General features: G+C 43.4%; 1 protein-coding gene across 4 annotated transcripts; it reads left to right on the top strand.

Moving 5' to 3' along the window:
* Nucleotides 1-6,858: 6,858 nt before the first annotated feature.
* Nucleotides 6,859-22,159, top strand: LOC109891958 (TLC domain-containing protein 4-B). Of its 4 annotated transcripts, none has more exons than XM_031834473.1 (7): nt 6,859-7,641; nt 9,038-9,190; nt 12,776-12,865; nt 16,026-16,084; nt 16,198-16,292; nt 16,474-16,547; nt 16,650-22,159. In XM_031834473.1, the coding sequence occupies exons 2-7, from the start codon at nt 9,045-9,047 to the stop codon at nt 16,984-16,986; spliced, it is 801 nt and encodes a 266-aa protein (XP_031690333.1). In that variant the 5' UTR covers nt 6,859-7,641; nt 9,038-9,044; the 3' UTR covers nt 16,987-22,159. The 4 variants fall into 4 exon arrangements, with proteins under 4 accessions (XP_031690333.1, XP_031690332.1, XP_031690334.1 ...); XM_031834472.1 differs by having other exon boundaries at nt 6,869-7,224; XM_031834474.1 differs by lacking the exon at nt 6,859-7,641 and adding an exon at nt 7,738-8,087.
* Nucleotides 22,160-22,193: the final 34 nt, after the last annotated feature.

The raw sequence follows: 22,193 nt of genomic DNA, 5'->3' as shown, positions 1-22,193 counted from the left end.
AGAGAGAGAGGGGGGATGGAAAAGAGTAGGCCAAATAATATAGATATTCATCCTCTGAAACCTCTTCTTTCACACTCCTCCTTCTCAACCTCTCCCCTCTAGCACCAGCACACTACACTATCACAGATACTAACACACACTCATGCTGCTCGCCTGCACACACACACATTCACACAAGCCCAAACTCACACTCTCTCACTCACTCTATCACACCCCCACCTACAGACACACAAACACGTACAGTATCTACTCAACACAATCTCTCACACATGCATACTCAGCAGACCTGTATTCATCAGCAAGGCATTGTTTTGCTCCTGAAGCTATGTGAAACAGAAGGCAGTGTGAAATCATTATGTGAGCTGCTCTGCCAAGAGGAGGGCCTCTCTCTTCCCTCTCCATCTCTCTATCTCTATCCTTGTTCTTCACTCTATATCTCTCTTTCTCTTTATCTCTCCCCTCTTTCCTCTGTCGGCATGGCTAAACTAATAAGTGAGTGATTAATGGTCTGCTAATTGCTGTGTAATCTCCGTTAATTAGCGTTGAGATTTTTCAGTGGCTGAGTGCAGTGAGAGACAGATCTAGAGTTACTGACAGTTGTACCCACAGACAGACACACAGAAATACAGACTCAGCGAGGGAGAGGAGAGAGAGAGACCAGGGGGAGACAGACCATGGGACAGATGAGTGAGTAATTTGATAATGTATACAGGTATACAGTATTTGCTTGTTGGTCAGGAACCCTCATGAATATGTTCTTTATTCCTGAATGGAGTTTCCTCTTTGTTCACTGGTTATTCAACCAAGATGGGCAGAATATAGCACAGCAGTGTGTCAGTCAGGTCAGACCTGCACATTCACCAGATACAGATAAAATGAATTAAAGTGCATAAACAGTACACAATGTCTGTTCACGATTCCCATTTAGACTGTAAACCAAACACTGGCAGTGCTTTTGAACTCTACTCCTGACCCACATGCACCACAGTGTCTGGACTGGAGTATCTGCAGGTATTTTGTACCAGTGTTTAGACTAGTAGATGTAGCTAGAGCCCCAGGGATGTAAAGTAGCCTCTGGGAGTTGGGCTCCAGGTAAGCCAGGTGACAGGTGTGTGGGTGTCTTCAGGATGGAGAGCAGCCATCTCAGGCCAGAAGTGCTGCTCCACAGATGTGTCGGTGAGAGTCATAACAGACCAGAGCCCAGCTGCTTAGAGAACACATTGCGCCTCGTCTAATGGCTGCCCTTAAACTGTGCAAGGCAGGCCTTGTGTTAGACAGTAAACAGGGTTAAGTTCTGCTTGACATTCATCAGGGCAAATGTATGGGCTGATATGTTGTTTGTGGTCATTGTGTGTGTGTCTGTGTCTATGTGACCTGTGTGCAATATTTGTGCTTCATGCTTTATATGAATGTGTGCTCTGCTTGGTTGTGTGTATGTGCATGTTTCTGTTAGTTGTGTGTGTGTGTAGGTGTTGCATGGAATAGATTGTGCATGGCACAGTACAATTTATGGCACCTTCTACCACCCTCCCTTTCAGATGCCTCCACACACGCCCCCACACATAGAGACCTGGCAAAATCTGTACTGCTACACATCTCATTCCAACTGTTTTACATTAATAGCAGAATATTACATCATGTGGAATAAACTGAATATACACACAGAATGTATTCCTTTGGGATGGGGTAAAGAGAGCAAAGGAGTTTGGTAAATATGGTTTATAATTTGTTTCTTTGCCATATTCACTTCTTACATCATGAAACATTGGCGCTCATAATGCCGAGTTTCACAACCACAGGAGTCACTGACGACAATAAACACCTCGACTCCCTTCAGAGCTGCTGCCTGTTACTGTATGATAGCAATGATGCCATCTTGTGTTCCTCTCCGGTACGACAAGGCCTTCACATATTTTGAAAGCTTTGTCTCGTTTTGGCCTTTGACCATTCTTTTTTAATATAAATTACAATAATAATACGGTAATTTAGCATACAATTAGCATACATGTTCCTTATATACAGGTTTTGTGGACATTTTACTCACAATCTTGGGCTTGTCAGCACTAAGCCCCAGGTCCAAACAACTGGGCCACTTTACTAAAACTGCTAATCTAATGTCATTATGGATGAAGTCAGCATGTTCCAGGTTAGTTTGTCCTCATTAAAATTCTATAATTGTTTCCATTTTTCTTTTACAGGTTAATTGGTACTTGCAATAAACTAAGGCTACTGATTTGCACAAGAATGAGCTAATTAAACATACATAAGCTACGAACAGAACCTTTTATATTCAGACAGTAGGCTAACACAATTGAACATGGAGTTTGGTGTTGCATTGCTCACAAGTGACCCTTCCATTGTCTTTTCTGAACCACACACAAATCAGCTTCTTGACAAAAATGGCCATAAGAGAAAGCAGTGTTACCCATCATTCTCTTATTTTGGCTTGGTTGTTTTGTAAGTCCGTTTTTTCTCGTTTGTGATATATCGAGACAGTTATTTTAGAGCTATTATTATTCATATGTATTGTTATCTGAGCTACTTGGCAATGGGCATGTAATAATGTGTGCATGCGTGTGTTTGAACTCTCCCGCTTCCTTCACACCTGCATAACCTGCATTTCTTGTCACACATCCAGACACAATTGACACAGTTGCCTTCCCACAGATCATTATGCACTAACAAAGCTTTTCAAAATTCCCTCATGTTACCTAATTATGCCCATTAAGTGGCCACTGACATTATGTGGTTATTTTCCATCAGCCACTATACCGACTTATTTTACTCCTTTCATCCCATCTCCTTTCATTCAGCCACATTGAATACCCACAAACTTTCTCTCACATAATTGAGTACCGTCTTCTCGCAAGATTGTGTCTATTGCAGTGGGATCTCATGGATCCTCAATTCTGTTCCTACTGGGCAAAATAACCTGTCTCTTAGTCTCTACAGTACATGCGATGCACGTTGCACTATAATTGAATGACATAAAGTACTTTAGCTGGGAGGGGCCTTTTCTTTCTCAGCTGCTGACCTCCACCTCTAGATCTTACTGAAATCCAATCAAGTCTCAAACAGCTGTTTCCTCAGGCCACGGCCAAGGCTATGTATGTATGTGTTTCTGTCATAGATTTGACTCTCATCTCCTTTCTTCTTTTTCCTCAGAGACATGTTCTCCTCAGCCTGCCAATCGACGACCTTGTCCTGGGCTGGATGACAACTATCCAGGACCTTCATCCTCTTTGCCAGTGACATCACACAATCCACTCTCTATTCCCTATGCTTCCCCTGAACTTGACAGTGGTTCACTGTTCCTGTTGACACACACCCAAAGATTCAAATAGTATCTTGAAATCTGCTCTGCCCTCCAGCTAGTAGTGCTTAAGATTCATTGCTTATCATTACTGAGGACACCCACAATTGGCACAGCAGTAAGGTGACACATTCACTGGATAATTTTGCTAGCATGAGCCTAGAATAGCTTCTTTAAAATAGCTACTCTCATACATATATCATTATCATGATCTAATGGATTTAATTATGTTAAAGAAATGTATGTTGCGAAAATAAGAGTGACAATGTGTTTAAAGAATGTGTTACTGGCAATTTGAGTTTGATTTGGTCAGAAATTAAATCTGTTTGACAGCCTTGATTGTGGTAGACACAGCAACCTCCCATCATGCACCAGGAGAAAATGATTAGAATGGTTTTGACTAGATGATATTCAGCTATGGATGAAAGTGACTTTTTTGTAGCAGGTTAGTAGAATTTAAGCTGCAGGTTAAGAGAATGAGCTTAGAAGGTTAGGATAATTAGATGGAGGTTATGAAAAGGGTTAGGGTTAGCTAAAATGCTCTCCTAACCTGTTACAAAAAGTCACTTCCGTCCATACCTGTAGCCTATCTAGTCACAACTGATAAGAATTGACCTGTTAATACCACTGCTTAGTGCTGATAGAAACATGGTAAGACAACCAGGCAGCACTTTGGTGTCAATTATCTGCCAGTTATTCTACAGGTTATGTTCACAGAGCAGGCATTCTGCATGTTATATATAAATATAATTATAAAAACACATCCACAGTAGAAACATCTGTGGTATGACCAAAGGTCAATGCAGCAATCTGAGGAATTCACATAGTTTAGCAGAAAGCAGATGTTATGGAATAAGCCATGTACTTTACCACTGTACCATAATGGAATGTATAGCATACTGTTTTCCTCATTTAGCTAAAAGCAGCCTTTATGGAATAAGTGGCTACATGTTAGAGGCCTGCCATTAGGATTTCCTTGATCTTTCTCATACCGATAACAGTGGGCATGGCGAAGCACTGCCCTCACACAGTTTATGTAGGGCAAGTTTTGAATGTTGCCTGCACTCATGACCATGAAACCTCAGGAAGGGAAACAGTATTTCCCTTCAATTTGAAACTGAACGTCAATCAAAACACATGCTACTCTGTGCAATAGTTCACGATCAATAAAGTGTTAGATAACAAAAATAGCATTTGTAAAAATTCTATAACTGTTCTTACAATCCTGAAGTAGTTTTCATTTCATATTTCCATTGCATGTGATTGCATTATGTCTCCCAAGGAAGTGATTTTTTGGAAGACCGAGTGGTGTTTAATCTGTTCTGATTAGCAGTTCATGTTTGGTTAATCTTTGAAGCCCTTGATTGTTAGCGATAGGATTACTTTCACCTGTGTCATCTGTCTCCATCCACTCTTTCAGCACTTCACTCTTTGTCACTGGGTTTCTGGCCCAGGGCCTTCTATTTTGGCTGCTAGAATCCTGACTAGAACCAAAAAATTTGATCATATTACTCCAGTGCTAGTCTCTCTACACTGGCTTCCTGTCAAAGCAAGGGCTGATTTCAAGGTTTTACTGCTAACCTACAAAGCATTACATGGGCTTGCTCCTACCTATCTCTCTGATTTGGTCCTGCCGTACATACCTACATGTACGCTACGGTCACAAGACGCAGGCCTCCTAATTGTCCCTAGAATTTCTAAGCAAACAGCTGGAGGCAGGGCTTTCTCCTATAGAGCTCCATTTTTATGGAACGGTCTGCCTACCCATGTCAGAGACTCAAACTCGGTCTCAACCTTTAAGTCTTTACTGAAGACTTATCTCTTCAGTGGGTCATATGATTGAGTGTAGTCTGGCCCAGGAGTGGGAAGGTGAACGGAAAGGCTCTGGAGCAACGAACCGCCCTTGCTGTCTCTGCCTGGCCAGTTCCCCTCTTTCTACTGGGATTCTCTGCCTCTAACCCTATTACAGGGGCTGAGTCACTGGCTTACTGGGGCTCTCTCATGCCGTCCCTGGAAGGGGTGCGTCACCTGAGTGGGTTGATTCACTGATGTGGTCATCCTGTCTGGGTTGGCGCCCCCCCTTGGGTTGTGCTGTGGCGGAGATCTTTGTGGGCTATACTCAGCCTTGTCTCAGGATGGTAAGTTGGTGGTTGAAGATATCCCTCTAGTGGTGTGGGGGCTGTGCTTTGGCAAAGTGGGTGGGGTTATATCCTTCCTGTTTGGCCCTGTCCGGGGGTGTCCTCGGATGGGGCCACAGTGTCTCCTGACCCCTCCTGTCTCAGCCTCCAGTATTTATGCTGCAGTAGTTTATGTGTCGGGGGGCTAGGGTCAGTTTGTTATATCTGGAGTACTTCTCCTGTCCTATTCGGTGTCCTGTGTGAATCTAAGTGTGCGTTCTCTAATTCTCTACTTCTCTCTTTCTTTCTCTCGGAGGACCTGAGCCCTAGGACCATGCCCCAGGACTACCTGACATGATGACTCCTTGCTGTCCCCAGTCCACCTGGCCGTGCTGCTGCTCCAGTTTCAACTGTTCTGCCTTATTATTATTCGACCATGCTGGTCATTTATGAACATTTGAACATCTTGGCCATGTTCTGTTATAATCTCCACCCGGCACAGCCAGAAGAGGACTGGCCACCCCACATAGCCTGGTTCCTCTCTAGGTTTCTTCCTAGGTTTTGGCCTTTCTAGGGAGTTTTTCCTAGCCACCGTGCTTCTACACCTGCATATTGCTTGCTGTTTGGGGTTTTAGGCTGAGTTTCTGTACAGCACTTTGAGATATCAGCTGATGTACGAAGGGCTATATAAATAAATTTGATTTGATTTGATTTATTTACAAGAAGGCTCTAATCTAGTTTATAATCAATGCCAAATACCTAAGTGTTAACATGGGAAGTGCAGGGAACACAGGATGTTATGGCACCTTAATTGGGGAGGATGAGCTCATGGTAATGGCTGGAGCGGAATGATTGGAATGATATCAAATACATAAATCACATGGTTTCCAGGTGTTTGATGCCATTCCATTTGCGCCATTCCTGGCATTATTTGCGCCATTCCTGGCATTATTATGAGCCATCCTCCCCTTAGCAGCCCCCTGTGCTGGAGAAACCAGACAGACAACCTTGACTCAGGAGGATGACTCAGTAGGTGACAGCAGATAGCCATACAATTACAGAAATAACCACTCCTTTCAAAATAAATTGGATTCATAATAGCTCTGTCTGTAAAACCCTTTCAGTTTCCAATTATAATAAGTCAAATACACATATGGAATACACACATGGAAATGTGCTCATGTAAAAAATGTAGCCTTGATTTAATTGGCCTATGGCATGTGTAAAAATATGACCTAACTATTTGTGGTGTGTTATTCAATAGCTTGTCAAGCCGCCGGCAGTCCTTCGTGTTTTAGTTGTGGACATCATACAAATGCAGGGTTCATCATAGCAACGATGCTAACTAAGCCTTTGCATGCTATTGGTAGTGGTATCAGCTGAATATAATATATAATATAATGCTGTAATGAATGTGGCCTTTGTTTATTGTGGGTGTGGCCAAACCGAGGGGTGTGAGGTAGAGGGCGGGTGGTATCTGCGTGTTCGCGTCACAGGTTAATGCTAGCTGTCAATTGGAAAACAAAACGTCTAACTCCAACTTTATATTTTAGGCTAAACTTGGAACTCATTGTGGCAGGGAAATTAGCCTGGAATCCGCAATTATCTAGTTACTGTAATAGTTATGCATGAATGTCGCTGCTTTCGTCGTATAGCCATTTTCACGAGGACGTACACTAGAGAGCTAGCTAGTGGGCTACTGCTAGCTAGCTGACTTGCTAAATTGGCTACCTAAGAAAGTGAAAGAAGACGGCAGCCATACCAATTTACTCAGACCTATGCGACTGATATCAGGTAGTTATTGATCTAGCTAGCCTTTCACTTGTTATTTTGTTCACAACACAGCGATACATTGAGCTAATGCACTGCAATTTGTATGTAATAAACATCTAGCTAGTGACCGCAATACGACCAATGAATACGACCCTGGTTGTGGCAGTATAGCACTGTTTTCTAGTCAATAGCTGTGCTCTCACAATTCGTGTAGCTAGCTTGGTTAGTCAACTTGTGGCTCAACTGGAAAGTGTACTACTGGCGACAATGTTTCCGAAAATCGAAGGATTGTACATGTTTCTTGTCGTGCACACGTTTGCTGTGTCACGCGCCGCAGAGAACAAGGGACTGTGCTGACAAGTTACGCATGATGATGTAGCTCCCTGCAACCGCAAAAAAAGAGCACTACACCAGACGGGAGAAGCTGTCCATTTACCAGTTATGTTTTAATATCCTCATTATTTTAAAGTCTAGGCCAGGGGAAGTAATTATACCCATTAACCCAAGCGTTGGTGAGGGGATTTTTGTCTGCGTCCCAAGATTTACGTTATTAAATTGAAAGGAAATCTCATCACTTGTCAGTTGGCCTAGAATGCCAGTCGTAATTGTACTGTCATATGAGCTGCATTTAGACTAAACAAATATTACATTCATTGTATTTTTGCACAATCTGTCTTCTAAAAACGTGAATGGCATATGCATTGCAGGAGAGAGGGGACGTTTTATATTTCCACTGGAACATGGGAAATTGAACCTCTTTGTGTTGGTCGATATACCAAAAGGTCTGACAACAGCATATAGTGCAGGAGAACAAGGTCAAAGTGGATGGTGGTTGTCTGTATGCAGGCCTTTCCCCTCCTAGGCAGTCAGAACCAGCTTGCCAGGTGAAGAATGCTAATGAATAATTGAAGCACATGCAGCATATGATCAGCATGCTCTGGAACAATAAGGCTTCTCTCAAACACTGCTATTTTATTGGTCAAAATGTTATCTGGATAATACTACAAATTCCTGATTGCTTACAGAGTTAGGCCTATTCCAAGGAGAGCTGGCGTTATTGCATGGGCCACTGCAGTAGCTAAGCTACCGGTGTCCTGTGATAGTGTTGATCAGCTTGACACAATTGCCTGTCCTCACATCCATGCTCAGAGCACATGGAACTGTGGTTTGTAGTAGCCTATGTTAAACAGTGAATGTGTTTGTATCGGACTAAAGTGGCATTAGGCTGTACTGTACCAATGCTCCTTTGTACTGGAAATGTGTGTTGATTTTGACACTAGACACTGAGTGAACATGGGGTGTTCCCCATTGTCCGGCTGTCGCTCTGTGGGTCCAGTCCTATTTTCTGTACATTTAGACCAGGGGTATTGACTTACCCTATGAGGTTCTGAGCCTGCTGGTTTTCTGTTCTACCTGATAATTAATTGTACACACCTGGTGTCACAGGTCTCAATTATTCCCTGACTCTTGATAGCATGCATTCACCAACAGGAACCTCTAGCTCTTTACAATCATCTTTCCTTTCAATTCTTAGCCACAATTGCACATTTAATCCCTGTGCAAAATATTTGTCCAATAATGAATTATTTATTTTCTCTCGTTTCTGCTCTTTTACAACCATCTCCTTTTCAATGGCTCTCTCCCTTGCCCTCCTGTCCCTCCTTTGCCACCCTGTTTTGCTTCCTTCCATCCTCCACTTCTTCTCCTATTCCTTCCACCACCCCCCCCCCCCCCCCCCTCTACGTTCCCCCTGCCAGTCTAGGGGTATCGTGTCTTCTGTACAGTAACAGTACATGCCTCTCACCCTTCTCTCTCCTGGTGTGGCACACTGTAGGTGAGTGATGGAGACAAGAGAGTTGACTGTGGTGGCTGGCAGCTTCGTGGGGTTTCAGCTGCTCTTCTCCGTGGCCAGCCCACTGTTCTCCTCAACCTTCACCCCTGGCTACGGCCGCCTGCCCTCCACCAAGCTCACTGAGTGGAACTCCAGGTACAATACCCTTCCAACAGGCCTCTTAACAGGTTTCACATTTTAGACTAGTATTGTACCGTTTCTGCTGTAACACACTTCTATCAGACATTAACCCAGGCACACTGATCTTAGGTCAGAAATAGAGGTTGACCGATTTATCGGAATGGCCGATTTTAATTAGGGCTTATTTCAAGTTTTCATAACAATTGGTCATCTGCATTTTTGGACACCGGTTATGGCCGATTACATTGCACTCCACGAGAAGACTGCGTGGCAGGATGACTACCTGTTATGCGAGTGCAGTAAGGAGCCAAGATAAGGTGTTAGCTAGCATTACACTTATCTTATAAAAAACAATCCATCTTAACATAATCACTAGTGAACTACACATGGTTGATGATATTACTAGTTTATCTAGCTTGTCCTGCGTTGCATATAATCGATGTGGTGCCTGTTAATTTATTATTGAATCACAGCCTACTTCGCCAAACGGGTGATTTAACAAGCGCATTTGCGAAAAAAGCACTGTCATTACACCAATGTGTACCTAACCATAAACATCAACACCTTTCTTAAAATCAATACACAAGTATATATTTTTAAACCTGCATATTTAGTTAATATTGCCTGCTAAGATGAATTTATTTTAACTAGGGAAATTGTGTCACTTCTCTTGCGTGCTGTGCAAGCAGAGTCGGGGTATATGCAGCAGTTTGGGCTGCCTGGCTCGTTGCGAGCTGTGTGAAGACCATTTCTTCCTAACAAAGATTGTAATTCATTTGCCAGAATTGTACTTAATTATGACATAACATTGAAGGTTGTGCAATGAAACAGCAATATTTAGACTTAGGGATACAACCCGTTAGATAAAATACAGAATGGTTCCGTATTTCACTGAAAGAATAAACGTTTTGTTTTTCGAAATGATAGTTTCTGAATTTGACCATATTAATGACCTATGACTTGTATTTCTGTGTGTTATTATATTATAATTAAGTCTATGATTTGATAGAGCAGTCTGACTGAGCAGGGGTAGGCAGCAGCAAGCTCGTAAGCATTCATTCAAACAGCACTGTCCTGCATTTGCCAGCAGCTCTTCCCTGTGCTTCAAGCATTGCGCTGTTTATGACTTCAAGCCTATCAACTCCCGAGATTAGGCTGGCAATACTAAAGTACCTATGAGAACATCCAATAGACGAAGGTATATGAAATACAAATGGTATAGAGAGAAATAGTCCTATAATAACTACAACCTAAAACTTCTTACCTGGGAATATTGAAGACGCATGTTAAAAGGAACCACCAGCTTTCATATGTTCTGAGCAAGGAATTTAAACATGAGCTTTTTTTACATGGCACATATTGCACTTTTACTTTCTACTTTCAACACATTGTTTTTGCATTATTTAAACCAAATGCATTATTTAAACCAAATTGAATAGGTTTCATTATTTATTTGAGACAAAATTGATTTATTGATGTATTAAGTTCAAATAAGTGTTCATGCAGTATTGTTGTAATTGTTATTATTATATATAGAGATCACCTTCTGAGTCTAAATGCAAGCCGAGAATTACCGTTCTGTTTTTTTTTTTTTTACATGACAAAAAAATGTACACCAATGCAACATTGACCAATTAAAAACAGTACTGTAGCAATGAGGTTTGTGCAGTAAGCTATACAAATCTTAAAATCTAGACAGAAAATATTTACACAAGAAGCAACCTAATATCACACAGTCAACCTCTCAGTCATTTAGTAAGTTCACCATTCTGCGATTTTCACTGTTAACATCACACAGTGTTCAGTGTTCAACACAATGGCTCTTTATGTCATTATTTATACACTATCACCTCATATTGGTTTTGCTTGAATTGCCCAATGCGTTGTTGTTGGGCCATTTTTAAAAATTATACTTACAAATTTGAGGAAGGCTATAAGAACACCGGTAATAGATCCATTGTTGCATTACTTCTGAGGCACAGCTGATTGAGAATACATTTAAATAATTTGTATTTTATTTTACTGGGCAGATGGTGCCTGCATCTAATGGTCAGTCTCAGCGGAGGGAGAGAATAGCAGACTGAGGTTCCGCCTGTCAAAATCCCTCCGCTCTCCCTTTCCTCCACTGACACTGACCAAAAAGAGACACCGTCTTCCAGCTGATGGCAACTCGAGTTGCACCGTTATTTCTGCCTCATGCACATATTCATGTTGTTACTCCTATGAACAGAGAAAGTGAACTATTAAAAGACGCTAATAATAACAGCAATGCAAGCCTATAGATACACTTTCCTACTCATTCATTACTGCTGCAGTGCTTGTTGTAGCGCTGAGTGGAAATGGGAAGAACATGTGTTTTATGGCTTATAAAAGTGTTGACAGTGCTGAGGGAGAACTTTAATGTGATCTCACTCATAAAACAGCAGTTCTTTGACATATTTGTTGACAGTCTCTCTAGTCATTGGAAATCGCACAGTATCAATTTTGATGTAGCTTTCTTTTATGCCTGCTACGTTACTGCCAATACAGTAATCTGAGCCACCCGATTGGCCAGCGGTAGGCCTATAGTGCACTTGATTTGCTCTCCAGCCCCGCCGGGAAGGCAGAGTTTGTACCTTCAGACACATGAAATGGTTCAGATACTTGGCACACAGGGCAGCTGAATCGGTTGCACCTACCACCAACAGCCCGAGACAAGTAAAATAGGAACACAAGGCTTTATCGTGTTTTTTTTTTTTACAGAAAGGTTTGTCGATCGACTAGGAATGCCTTGGAGATCCACCAGTTGATCGCAATTCACCTGTTGGGGGGAGTCCTGAGCCTCAGTTCATACAGGGGTCATGCACACTAAACACTGCTACAGGATGTGTGTACCATGGCATAACAAGCCAAAGGTGACGCACTGATAGTGGTTGAAGTTTGATACAAAGTTACCCTTCATTGCATAACGGCTCCCAGTGTGTTATTTATTCAAGCTTTGCTTGTAAAGGTACACAGAGAATATCTACAGAAAGATGCACAGCAGAGATGTAACCCTGAGGCGTAGGCTAAGGAACTAGCTAGATGGAGGGAGAGGCTAGATGGAGGGAGAGCAAATGCTCTTGTCCCTTCTGCTTCATAAGAGACTGTCTCAAATTCCACTCTCCTCCTTGGTCATGGCAGTTATGCTCTGATAGTCATGTTATAATGGTGACACTAAAAATAACAATGTTCATTGTACAGTGGCTGGTTTGTGGAGCCAGCATTGCTAGGCCTTTGGGACAGCTGGTGTGCTCAGGGTCTGGGGACTGTTTGTGCTGGTGAGGGGCGATAAGAGGCGTGGTAGCACTGGAGTTCTCTTCACTACCCCAGATAAAGAGTCCCAGAGATCAACGAGACCTGAGTAGTTTTACACACACACACGATTCTCCTTCAAATTAGTTTGATTGCCAAGGTTCCACACGGCCCAAATGAGGTTTCTTCATTGTGTTCTCAGTGCTATAAAGGATGTTATTGTTATGTTACTTGATCTGTTTATTAGTATTACTGCTGCCGTGGTGCTAGTCTTGCATCATTCTCTGCCATGGCGCTGACTGTCCCTGTTTCTGTGTGCTTGCCCAGATTGGTGTCCACTGTCCATGCCCTGATCGTGGGCCTCTTCTGTCTCTACATCCTGTGGTTTGATGATGCTGTCAACGCAGACCCCGTCTGGTAAGATGAACTTCATTACTGTCTGCTTTCTGTCACTCTAGCAGCCATGGCTACTAGCCTACCCCAAGAGGGTGGGAAGGATGATGCTGCCATTCCCCACTGTCAGAGAGAAATCTTGGGGGAGTCTCCAGAGGTGTAGATTCAGTGGATTTGTCCTTTTCATTGTCTTTTCTATGTTCTCTCTCCTACTGCTGACTGTGATTACATCATTGTATCCTGAAAGAGAGGAATGGTAATTTCCCCCTCTCCCTCCCTCTCCCTTCTGTGTCTGTCTTCTACTCTCTTCGCTCTCCTCTTTCTGTCTTCTACTCGTGTTTCTCTCCTTCTGTTTCTCTTCCTCTGCCAACAAGGCTCCTTTTCATAGCAAACAACATCAGCCCAGTCTTAACCCCCCCCCCCCCCCCCCCTTCTGGTAACTGTCTCCCCTGAGTCCCCTTGACCCCCAGCAGCACCCTGCGTCTCTGGCTGTCTGATCAATACAGCACTTCCCTCGCTCTCATTGTCTGTCTGTCGCTGATGTAGCGGAGAAAAGGGGAAGTGAAGGGCCAATGGGGAGGAGTCCTGCCACCCCCCTTCATCTGCTCTGTGTCCACATGTCTCGCATTTAGACTACTCTCTTTTTCCTTCTTTCTTTGTTGTTCCTTTACCCTCATAGGGTTTGTTTAATAGGGGTGTAATTGTTGTACCCTCCCAGCCCAAGCCATGTTGTCTTGTTTTTTTCCTTTGTTTTGGTCTTTGTCTGTGTAGTATTGGTACTGTCCTTTTGTCTCTTATGTATTTGCTTTCCTGCCCATCTCTTTTAGTCTCTTACTTTTCCTCTATTTAGACTGGTAGCCATGTTATTTTGCTAGCGCAGTAGCTAGTTCCTCTTATTGCAACACTGAATGGCGTAAGCATTAAATCCTCAGACAATCTGATTTGCATTACAGCATCATTTAGACATGCCACAGACTGGCATTGTGCTGGGCTTCACAGAACTAACCGCCCACAAAATCTGCATTGTGACAGATTCAGCTTCTTCCAACGTCACTCTGACAGTTCTGCCTGGGTTTTGTCGTCATAATCCAATCAATTCAAAGCGTTTTCCAAATCCACCTCCTTCACATCGCTTGATTGGTTTATCTGAGCTTTAAAGGTACGATGTAGGCCTCCCGGGTGGCGCAGTGGTTAAGGGCGCTGTACTGCAGCGCCAGCTGTGCCACCAGAGACTCTGGGTTTGTGCCCAGGCTCTGTCGTAACCGGCCGTGACCGGGAGGTCCGTGGGGCGACGCACAATTGGCCTAGCGTCGTCCGGGTTAGGGAGGGTTTTGTCGGTAGGGATATCCTTGTCTCATCGCGCACCAGCGACTCCTGTGGCGGGCCAGGCGCAGTGCTGGCTAACCAAGGTTGCCAGGTGCACAGTGTTTCCTCTGACACATTGGTGCGGCTGGCTTCCGGGTTGGATGCGCGCTGTGTTTTAAGAAGCAGTGCGGCTTGGTTGGGTTGTGTATTGGAGGACACATGACTTTCGACCTTCGTCTCTCCCGAGCCCGTACGGGAGTTGTAGCGATGATAGTAGCTACTAACAATTGGATACCACGAAATTGGGGGTAAAAATAAAAAAAAGTACGATGTAACCAGTGAGCGCAGAATACAGACTCAATTGGTTTAAAACAATAGAGTTCAGTGATGTAACCCCAGGTGTGATTTACTGTAACATTAAGATCCCTTTATTGGTCAAATACACACAAGGTCCAACTGAACTGTGACTTCCACTTTTTAACCCAACACCTCCAAAAGACTCATACATACACATAAATATAGAGGTTTTGGAGAGGTGCAGGGGACTACCACACTGGGCGCCCGGGGAGCTGTTGCTGGGGGGGTTAAGTGCCTCGCTCACGGACACAACGGCAGACAATGGAATCTAGGATTTGATACCAGCAACCCTCCGGTTGCCAGCTCACTACCCAACAGATTTTTCCCGGCAGACCCGGGATTCAAACTGGCAACCGTCCGGTTGCTGGCTCGCCTCTAACCACTAGGCTACCTGCTGCCCTGCCATACCTGGATCAGTGATGTAATCTGAGAATCTTTGGACCGATCTCACCCTGACCCCTCCTGTTGATCTGTCTGAAGTTTATCTTAGCTTTAACAGTTTCACAAGTTTATCTACGAATGGCTTTGATTCTCTATATGGTTGAATAGATTATTAGGCTTATGGGTGGGCTCCAGGATGTGCAGTAAACATGAGGAAGTGGAGAAAAGATTGGCTGCATATGACATTGATCGTGGCTACATGAGTGGGGTTCAGAGAGGACGTTGCACTCAGACATACCCGTTCAGGGTACGTTGAGGTAGAGGTGAAGGAGGGCGGTGTCACGTGGAGCCCCCCTCTGATCCAGAGAGCACGTCGTGGTGTGCTGTCACAGAGCCATGACCCCGCCCTCAGCAACAGGATACCTGTGATGGAGAGAGGACAAAATCAGTTCGTGTCACTTTACTGAGACACACACATTATTTTGACCACAGTCACTTAGCAGATGCTCTTGTCAAGTGCCTCTTGAACTCTAGTCGACACCCAGGCCTAGGCAGTAAATGTGGCCCATGTGATACGGTGAACTGATAACCATGGCGTTGCCCAAACCTTGTCCAAGCAACTGAGTCGTACAATCCACTCCTACAGTCAAGAGAAGTGGTTCTCATTCTTACAGTATGTACTATATGCAGGCTACTGCTCACATTTACACACATCCTGACACGTATTTGTCCATGAGCACACAATCACAAGGGTACAGCAGGCAAACAGAAACACACCCTCTGTGTGTGAGCACAATGCATTTGTCAACACAGTGCTGTTTAAACTGGACCTTCCCTGGACTACGGTATGTCAGCAGTAGCAAGACTGACTCTTGACATGGCCATGAAAAAAATGTGCCTATTTGAATGCTAGAAAAAAGATTGTAGTTAGAAGTTAAATTTAAATTTAAATGAACTCTCATTGGAGACCACTGCAGTGGACTTCACTAATACAGTATGTAGAATGTTTTGTGGACTTCACTAGATTTCTGTGAAATCGTAAGTAGCTTTTGTTTCTGTTTTACTGTAGTTTTACTGCATTAATCTGTAATGTGGCAACTGTTATTCTGAAAGAACACTTTGTTTTGTTTTTGCTGTACAGGGGGGAGCCTGGACTAGTGAAACTTAATGTGGCCATAACATGTGGTTATTTGCTCTATGGTGAGTCTCATGTTTATCCTCTTGTATAACAATAAGCCATCCACATTTCCCTGTAGACAGTAGATGATAAATAATCAACTGTGTGCTAACTACCCACTTGTTGTTCTGTGTAGACCTTGTGCTTCTGGCCACTAACTGGAGCACAATGGGGGACAGCTTTTTTGTCTGCCACCACTTGGCGGCGCTCTATGCATATGGATATGTCTTGGTGAGTCTGGGGGAAAACCATGAGCACAATGGCTAATATTAAATGGCTTTTTGGTGTCTTTTGGGTTTTGGTATTGAAATACTCACGTCTTCTTTCTAAAGATGTGTTGCACATTTAGTCTGTTTTTAGTTTATTTCTGCCCATGTCTGTTTGTGGTAATACGTCTTTACGCCCTCTGCAGTCTCGTGGCGTGCTTCCCTATTTCGCCAACTTCCGTCTCATTTCAGAGTTATCCACACCTTTTGTGAACCAAAGGTAAGCTAGCTCCACTTTTACTATATATATGAATGAATACTCCTGTTTATCAGCCCCTACCTCTGTCAGTGTTGACATTATTCCGTTCTCATCCATGTATAGGTGGTTCTACGAGGTGCTGAAGTACCCTCGCTCGGACCGCTTGGTTGTGGCCAACGGCATGGCCATGGCAGTGGTCTTCTTCATGGTGCGCATCTTCGTCATGCCTCCCTACTGGGCCCGGGTGTTTGCCACCTTCGGAACGGAGGCCTTTGAGCGCTTGGGCATCGGTGCTCAGGTGGCCTGGATCACATCCTGTATCGCCCTGGACATCCTCAACACCATCTGGATGTACAAGATCGCCCGCGGCTGCTACAAGGTCATGATGGGCGCCAGCGGCAGGAAGGCCAAAGAGGTCTCCCCGCTCAAGCAGAACCATGTGAATAACCACACAGACTAAGAGATACTGGCCAAAGGGGGGAGATAGACAGACTCTGTGGAAGGGAGACAGGAAGGACTTCAAGGGCTCTTATAGCCCCTGCTAGCTCCAGCCTTGCTATTATCTCCATACCCAGAAATCATGCAGCCGAATGGATTCAGGTCCTCATCAGATTCAGCCTCACAGAATGAGACTGGTCCCACACTAGCTTCTGTACCTCAGTGTTTCATCAATGGTATGGTGGTACCCTGGCTGGGTTTGGTTCGAGATGACAGAGTAGCTGTTAAGTAAACTCATTATTGTTCACCTTCAACTTCAACCCAAACTCAGTCATCTGAAGTGCCTGTGATGGACAGGTAGAAAGCAATAAAAGAAGAAACCGTACTCTGGCTCTGTCAGACTCCCTCAGCCATCATCCTTTACCCTTTTCAGTTCCCTGACCCGTCCACCCAGAGGAGAGCCTCCTGCTTTGCCCACAGAATAAGTACCTGTTAGTGTGCTAGTTTGACAGACCGAGACACCGCAATGCCTCTTACTGCATTTGCTGTGGCCTCCTTTTTATGAACACCACCTACATCGCCAGCAGACCGGTCCCCCTCTCACAGCAACAGTTCAGATGCACATCCAGGGGAAATGGAGACAGGGATGTGGGGGTTGGATCCTACCGCTGCCGCCAACTCTCCGGAATCATGTTTTTCATTGGACGCTTTTGCCTCATCTCGTCCAGGGTCTGGCTGTGCTCTGTTTGGGTCTCTGGGATCTCAGTTATCCCATTTGTTCCTCCTGTTACTCAACCTCAAAACCAGGAATTGACAACGCGTCTTAACTTCACTACACTATCATAACCCTCTGTCACAGCGGAGAGGTTAAATCCATCCAGTTTGATGCTTCTGTTCTACCTCTCCCCTGCCTTATAAAGACGTGTCAGTCCCTCCATATGAGAATAATCACAATCAGGTTTTTTCTCCTTCTGTAATGATGTTTTAGCCTTTGGAAAGATCTCATCCATTATCTCTAGTTCAGTGGACTGGAAAGGACGTTTTCTCTGTTTCTCTGGAGATTTTCCCAGCCACTGCAGTGTAACACTACTGTTAAACACAACCCTTGTTCTAGTGTCTATCTAAGGTACCTCTGGGGATTTTCCCAGCCACTGCAGTGTAACACTACTGTTAAACACAACCCTTGTTCTAGTGTCTATCTAAGGTACCTCTGGGGATTTTAACTTCCATTGTTCTCCTCTATTCTCTGTGTTCTATTGAGAACTGAATTTGGAACAAGAGCAGGTCCCTTTAGGGGGGAAACATTCTCCTGTTTTAGGTGCTGTTCTGCCTACAGAGTGGCAGCCATAGGAATGCTGGAAATGTGAGGTTCCCAATCGTTTCTATAGATATTCATGTAAGATCAATTATGAATTATCTATCTGACAAGAACAGCCATACGCTGTCAATGTTCTACTATATGTGTAGCCATGTAAAGTCCTACTGTATTACTCAGTTGGAAATCGTCCTTTCAAATCAAGTTGATTTGATTGATTCAAATCACTGAGAGCTTGTTAAGGAAACGTTGGGTTATGATGATTTATACTCTAGTTTGGATCACTAAACAAGATAAATATGAATTGCATTAATCTATGGGTTCCTCTGCACTTCATTTTAATCAGTGTATTTAATGTTTTTCACCCAGCTGTATTGAGTGCATGTTAAGTGTTTTGTTTTCTGTCCTCCTCCTGTCCCTAAAGCGTTGACGTCGTTTGGGACGGGGGTCTGAAATGTTTGACTTTTCACTGTGGAATGAAAGCACACTCCCCATGGTGGAGCAATAACCTTTTGAGCCCCTCCATGTACCACCGAGGAGGGTTGTATTGTCGTGCCTTTACGCAAACAGGAAATCTATTGCAGTCCGGTAGAGATTAGCATGACATTTTAATGTAAAACTGCTGTTTTTCCTTTTTTCTCGCTATTGTAATCTCTTCTCTCTATGGATACTGTTATGTATATATTTTTGTACCCTGCACAATAATGAATCCAGACAAGTATTCTCCAAAGTTGACCCCTCTGTAGGGCCTGCTTGTTTTTCTTCTGAATACGGGAGCAGGCCTCGATATGAATGTTGTGGTGGTTCTAGTGACATTAGGAGGAGTGGCCTAGAGGCTGCTGGTTATGACCAGAATGAAGATGAGATTGGAAATGTAATTATTGTCATGTAGTTATTCAGCTACTTCAGCTCGGTTGAGAAGCTAGTGAGATTCAGCTCACTCTTCTCACCCAGTCCTCCAATACTTCAAGCTGTGAATAGAGCAACATGTTTATCATTCATCAGTCAAGAAAACAATATTTTCAACTGAGTACATGTGTAGCCTGATGATGAGATTCCTGGTGCGCCAGTAGGCTGTGGTGTGCATTTAAGTCTGCTTCGGATGCCTGTGAGAGAGGCTGTACTTCTGCACAATGTCCAAAGTTTGTACAAACTATTAATTGGATGTTTAGTGTTTCACTGGCTTCAGTGTGTCTGTGGTGTGTTGAATTGCAATGTAGACCTCTGGGTGATTTAAAATAGTCAAAGTTTTGGTTTTTGGAAATGATGAAGTGACACGGCGGTTTCTGTAACATCATGCCCGAGTGCACTTGTATCCGCAAGAAATAACCATGTGGCCTTCTATCCCTTTTGGAAGGCTAGCATTGTGTATTAAGAGGGTCTCAGGCCCTGGTGAGAAATGAGGACATGTTGTAGCTCCTGGAAGAACTGGTAGAACCGTTGCATTTATTTCAGCTGCATTTCATCTCTTGTGTAAGGTTGAACTTAGCAGCGTCTCAAGACTTTTAGCCATTTGATACTAAATGCAATGGATTAGCCAGTAAATAACCTTTGACTGAATCCATTAATTCTTGCCCCAGCTTTTTGTGGACTCTCTCGGATAGTCCTGCTTCACCTGTGGAGCAGATCTGTAGACCGCATCAGTCGCATCCTTTAAGTCACAAGGATGTGCGGAGATGGAACAAATTAAGTCAAGAAAATAACTAATATAACTGATAGTGATGAAACGAGTGAACATGAACTAATGAGGAAAAAATCATAGATCAAATGTTGCCAGTGGGTTTTTGGTTGTTTTTTTATTATTTTAATGCAATGACATTTATTGTTACATTATTTTCTGAATATTTTAATGTGAAAAGAACAATACACAGGCCTTAGGGTCCCTGTCTCAACACCATGTGATTTAGATTGCCTGTCTACAATGACCACTACTAATGATGTCGTTGTAGCACTGAAAGTTCAGAATTACTTGAAAGTTTTGCTCTTCAATAAATTTGAAGACAGAAAAAAGATTTGTCTCAATCGTTGCTTTTTGGCTTCAGATGAACAATTCAAACACCATTGACTTTCAGGTATTTTGTTTACACTGGTGCACACAAACTGAGATAATTTCATGAAAATACTGCATGTTGGATGCATCGTAGTCAGAATACAGCAGTGTTGGAAGGTTCTAAGCCTTCTAAGGTATGTCTGGATCAGTCCAGTCTAGCTAGTCCATAACATTTTAATTGTTACATGCTTTGTAAACAACCGATGTAGACTAACAGTGACATGCTTAGATATGTACATATAGGTAGGGCTACTGAGTGGCGCAGTGGTCTAAGGCACTGCATCTCAGTACTAGAGGCGTCACTACAGACACCCTGGTTCGAATCCAGGCTCTATCACAACCGTCCGTGATTGGGAGTCCCATAGGGCGGTGCACAATTGGCCCAGCGTCTTACGGGTTTGGCCATCATTGTAAATAAGAATTTGTTCTTAACTGACTTGAATAGTTAAATAAAGGTTACATTAAAAAAATGGAAAAGGGATAGTGACTAGGCAACAGGATAAGTAATAGTTACCTGTGTGAGAGGGTGCCAGCTACCGCTCCTCTTCTGCCCATTCTAGATGAGTTAGAGAGAAAGAAGCATCTGAACCACTGTTTGGCTCTGATTGAATCCAGCTCTACTGTGTGCGCCGGTCAAGGGGCTGGGTCACAGACTGGGCCTGGAGAGCGTTACCAAACATGGTCACATGAGACTCAATGAAAGTCTCTTCTGCTACACACACTATGTCACCTACACTAGTACACAACATAAATGCACAGACGTCAGTGCTTGTAATGTTTTTGTAGTCTGACTGAATCTGCAAATCTGTTGTTGCTCCTTGGTTCACAAATCTGTCTGTTTACTGTAAGTGGATAGTGTATTTAAACACAGATCTGATCGTTTAGGTCTATAAGTATTAGTGAAATCTCATTTTCCATTTTTACATAGCATCTTCACAGCTTTCAGCAGTTGCATTCAAGCTCCCCATGTCTTTGGCCAGCACTATTGAGCAACATAGCAACTAACAAAGGCAGTATTAGGATGTTTGAGGAGGTATTTGTGCAGAAATCTTTCCCAGCCTTAAAAAACTACTCTGAAATCAACATTCCAGACTTCTGAGAGGCTATTAAAAATAACTGATTTTTTTATAAGGTACTTGAAACCCTTGACAATTCAGTGGGGATTTAACATGACTTTTAACCAGTTTATCAAATAGCACTTTGCTATACTATACTATACACAAACACTTTCTAAAAGCACCCAGACACTTGGGTATTAATTCACAAAAAAATGTATTAGTCAAGCCCAGATTTCAGTCCTACTGTACATAGACAGCCCAAATTATGATGCTAAGAACCCAGCCTTCTGAATTCTTCTCAGCCTAGGTTGAGGAGGCCTTCTACCCTAAATAGCCAGACAGAGTTGATGAGGGTGTGGAGAGGGTGTGGAGAGGGGGGAGCTGGAACTTTGGAAATGCCCCTCTACCATCCAGAACAGCAGTTTTCTGTCTCTCGCTGCTTCTCCATGTTTCTCAACAGTTCCAGCTACACACGTGCACATTTCTTTGCTTTGTCAAATATTATGACTTGCACAATTTGTCTGCCTCTTGAATCTCGTAGCTCTCCCGAAGCCTCAGTCTTCTCATCCCCCTTTGCCTGAGCTCTGTTTGTAGCCTTAAGTGTCCTTCCTACCAAGGTGTACCCTCTCTAATGCCTCTTTTCTTGTGTTTCTAATTCAGTTTGAATTTAAAGTTGTAATGTTATCCAAACCTTGTCATCTCCTCAAGACTCCATGCAACACAGTATTTCCACTATGTTAGTGTTCAAATAAACAGACCATCATAAGAGGTTTCCAATCCGGAGGTGTGGTATGTTCCATATGCTT

Source organism: Oncorhynchus kisutch, linkage group LG10 (genome assembly GCF_002021735.2).
Source record: "Oncorhynchus kisutch isolate 150728-3 linkage group LG10, Okis_V2, whole genome shotgun sequence".
In the NCBI taxonomy this organism is placed as follows: Eukaryota; Metazoa; Chordata; class Actinopteri; order Salmoniformes; family Salmonidae; genus Oncorhynchus; species Oncorhynchus kisutch.
This window is presented reverse-complemented; position numbering and strand designations above follow the sequence as displayed.

What these genes read in the sequence shown, in the direction of transcription:
- LOC109891958 (XM_031834473.1), top strand. Translation starts at nt 9,045, where the DNA reads ATGGAGACAAGAGAGTTGACTGTGGTGGCTGGCAGCTTCGTGGGGTTT. An exon ending in GTCAACGCAGACCCCGTCTG is followed by an intron (nt 12,866 to 16,025) that starts GTAAGATGAACT and finishes TTTGCTGTACAG; the next exon opens with GGGGGAGCCTGGACTAGTGA. An exon ending in ATGTGGTTATTTGCTCTATG is followed by an intron (nt 16,085 to 16,197) that starts GTGAGTCTCATG and finishes TGTTCTGTGTAG; the next exon opens with ACCTTGTGCTTCTGGCCACT.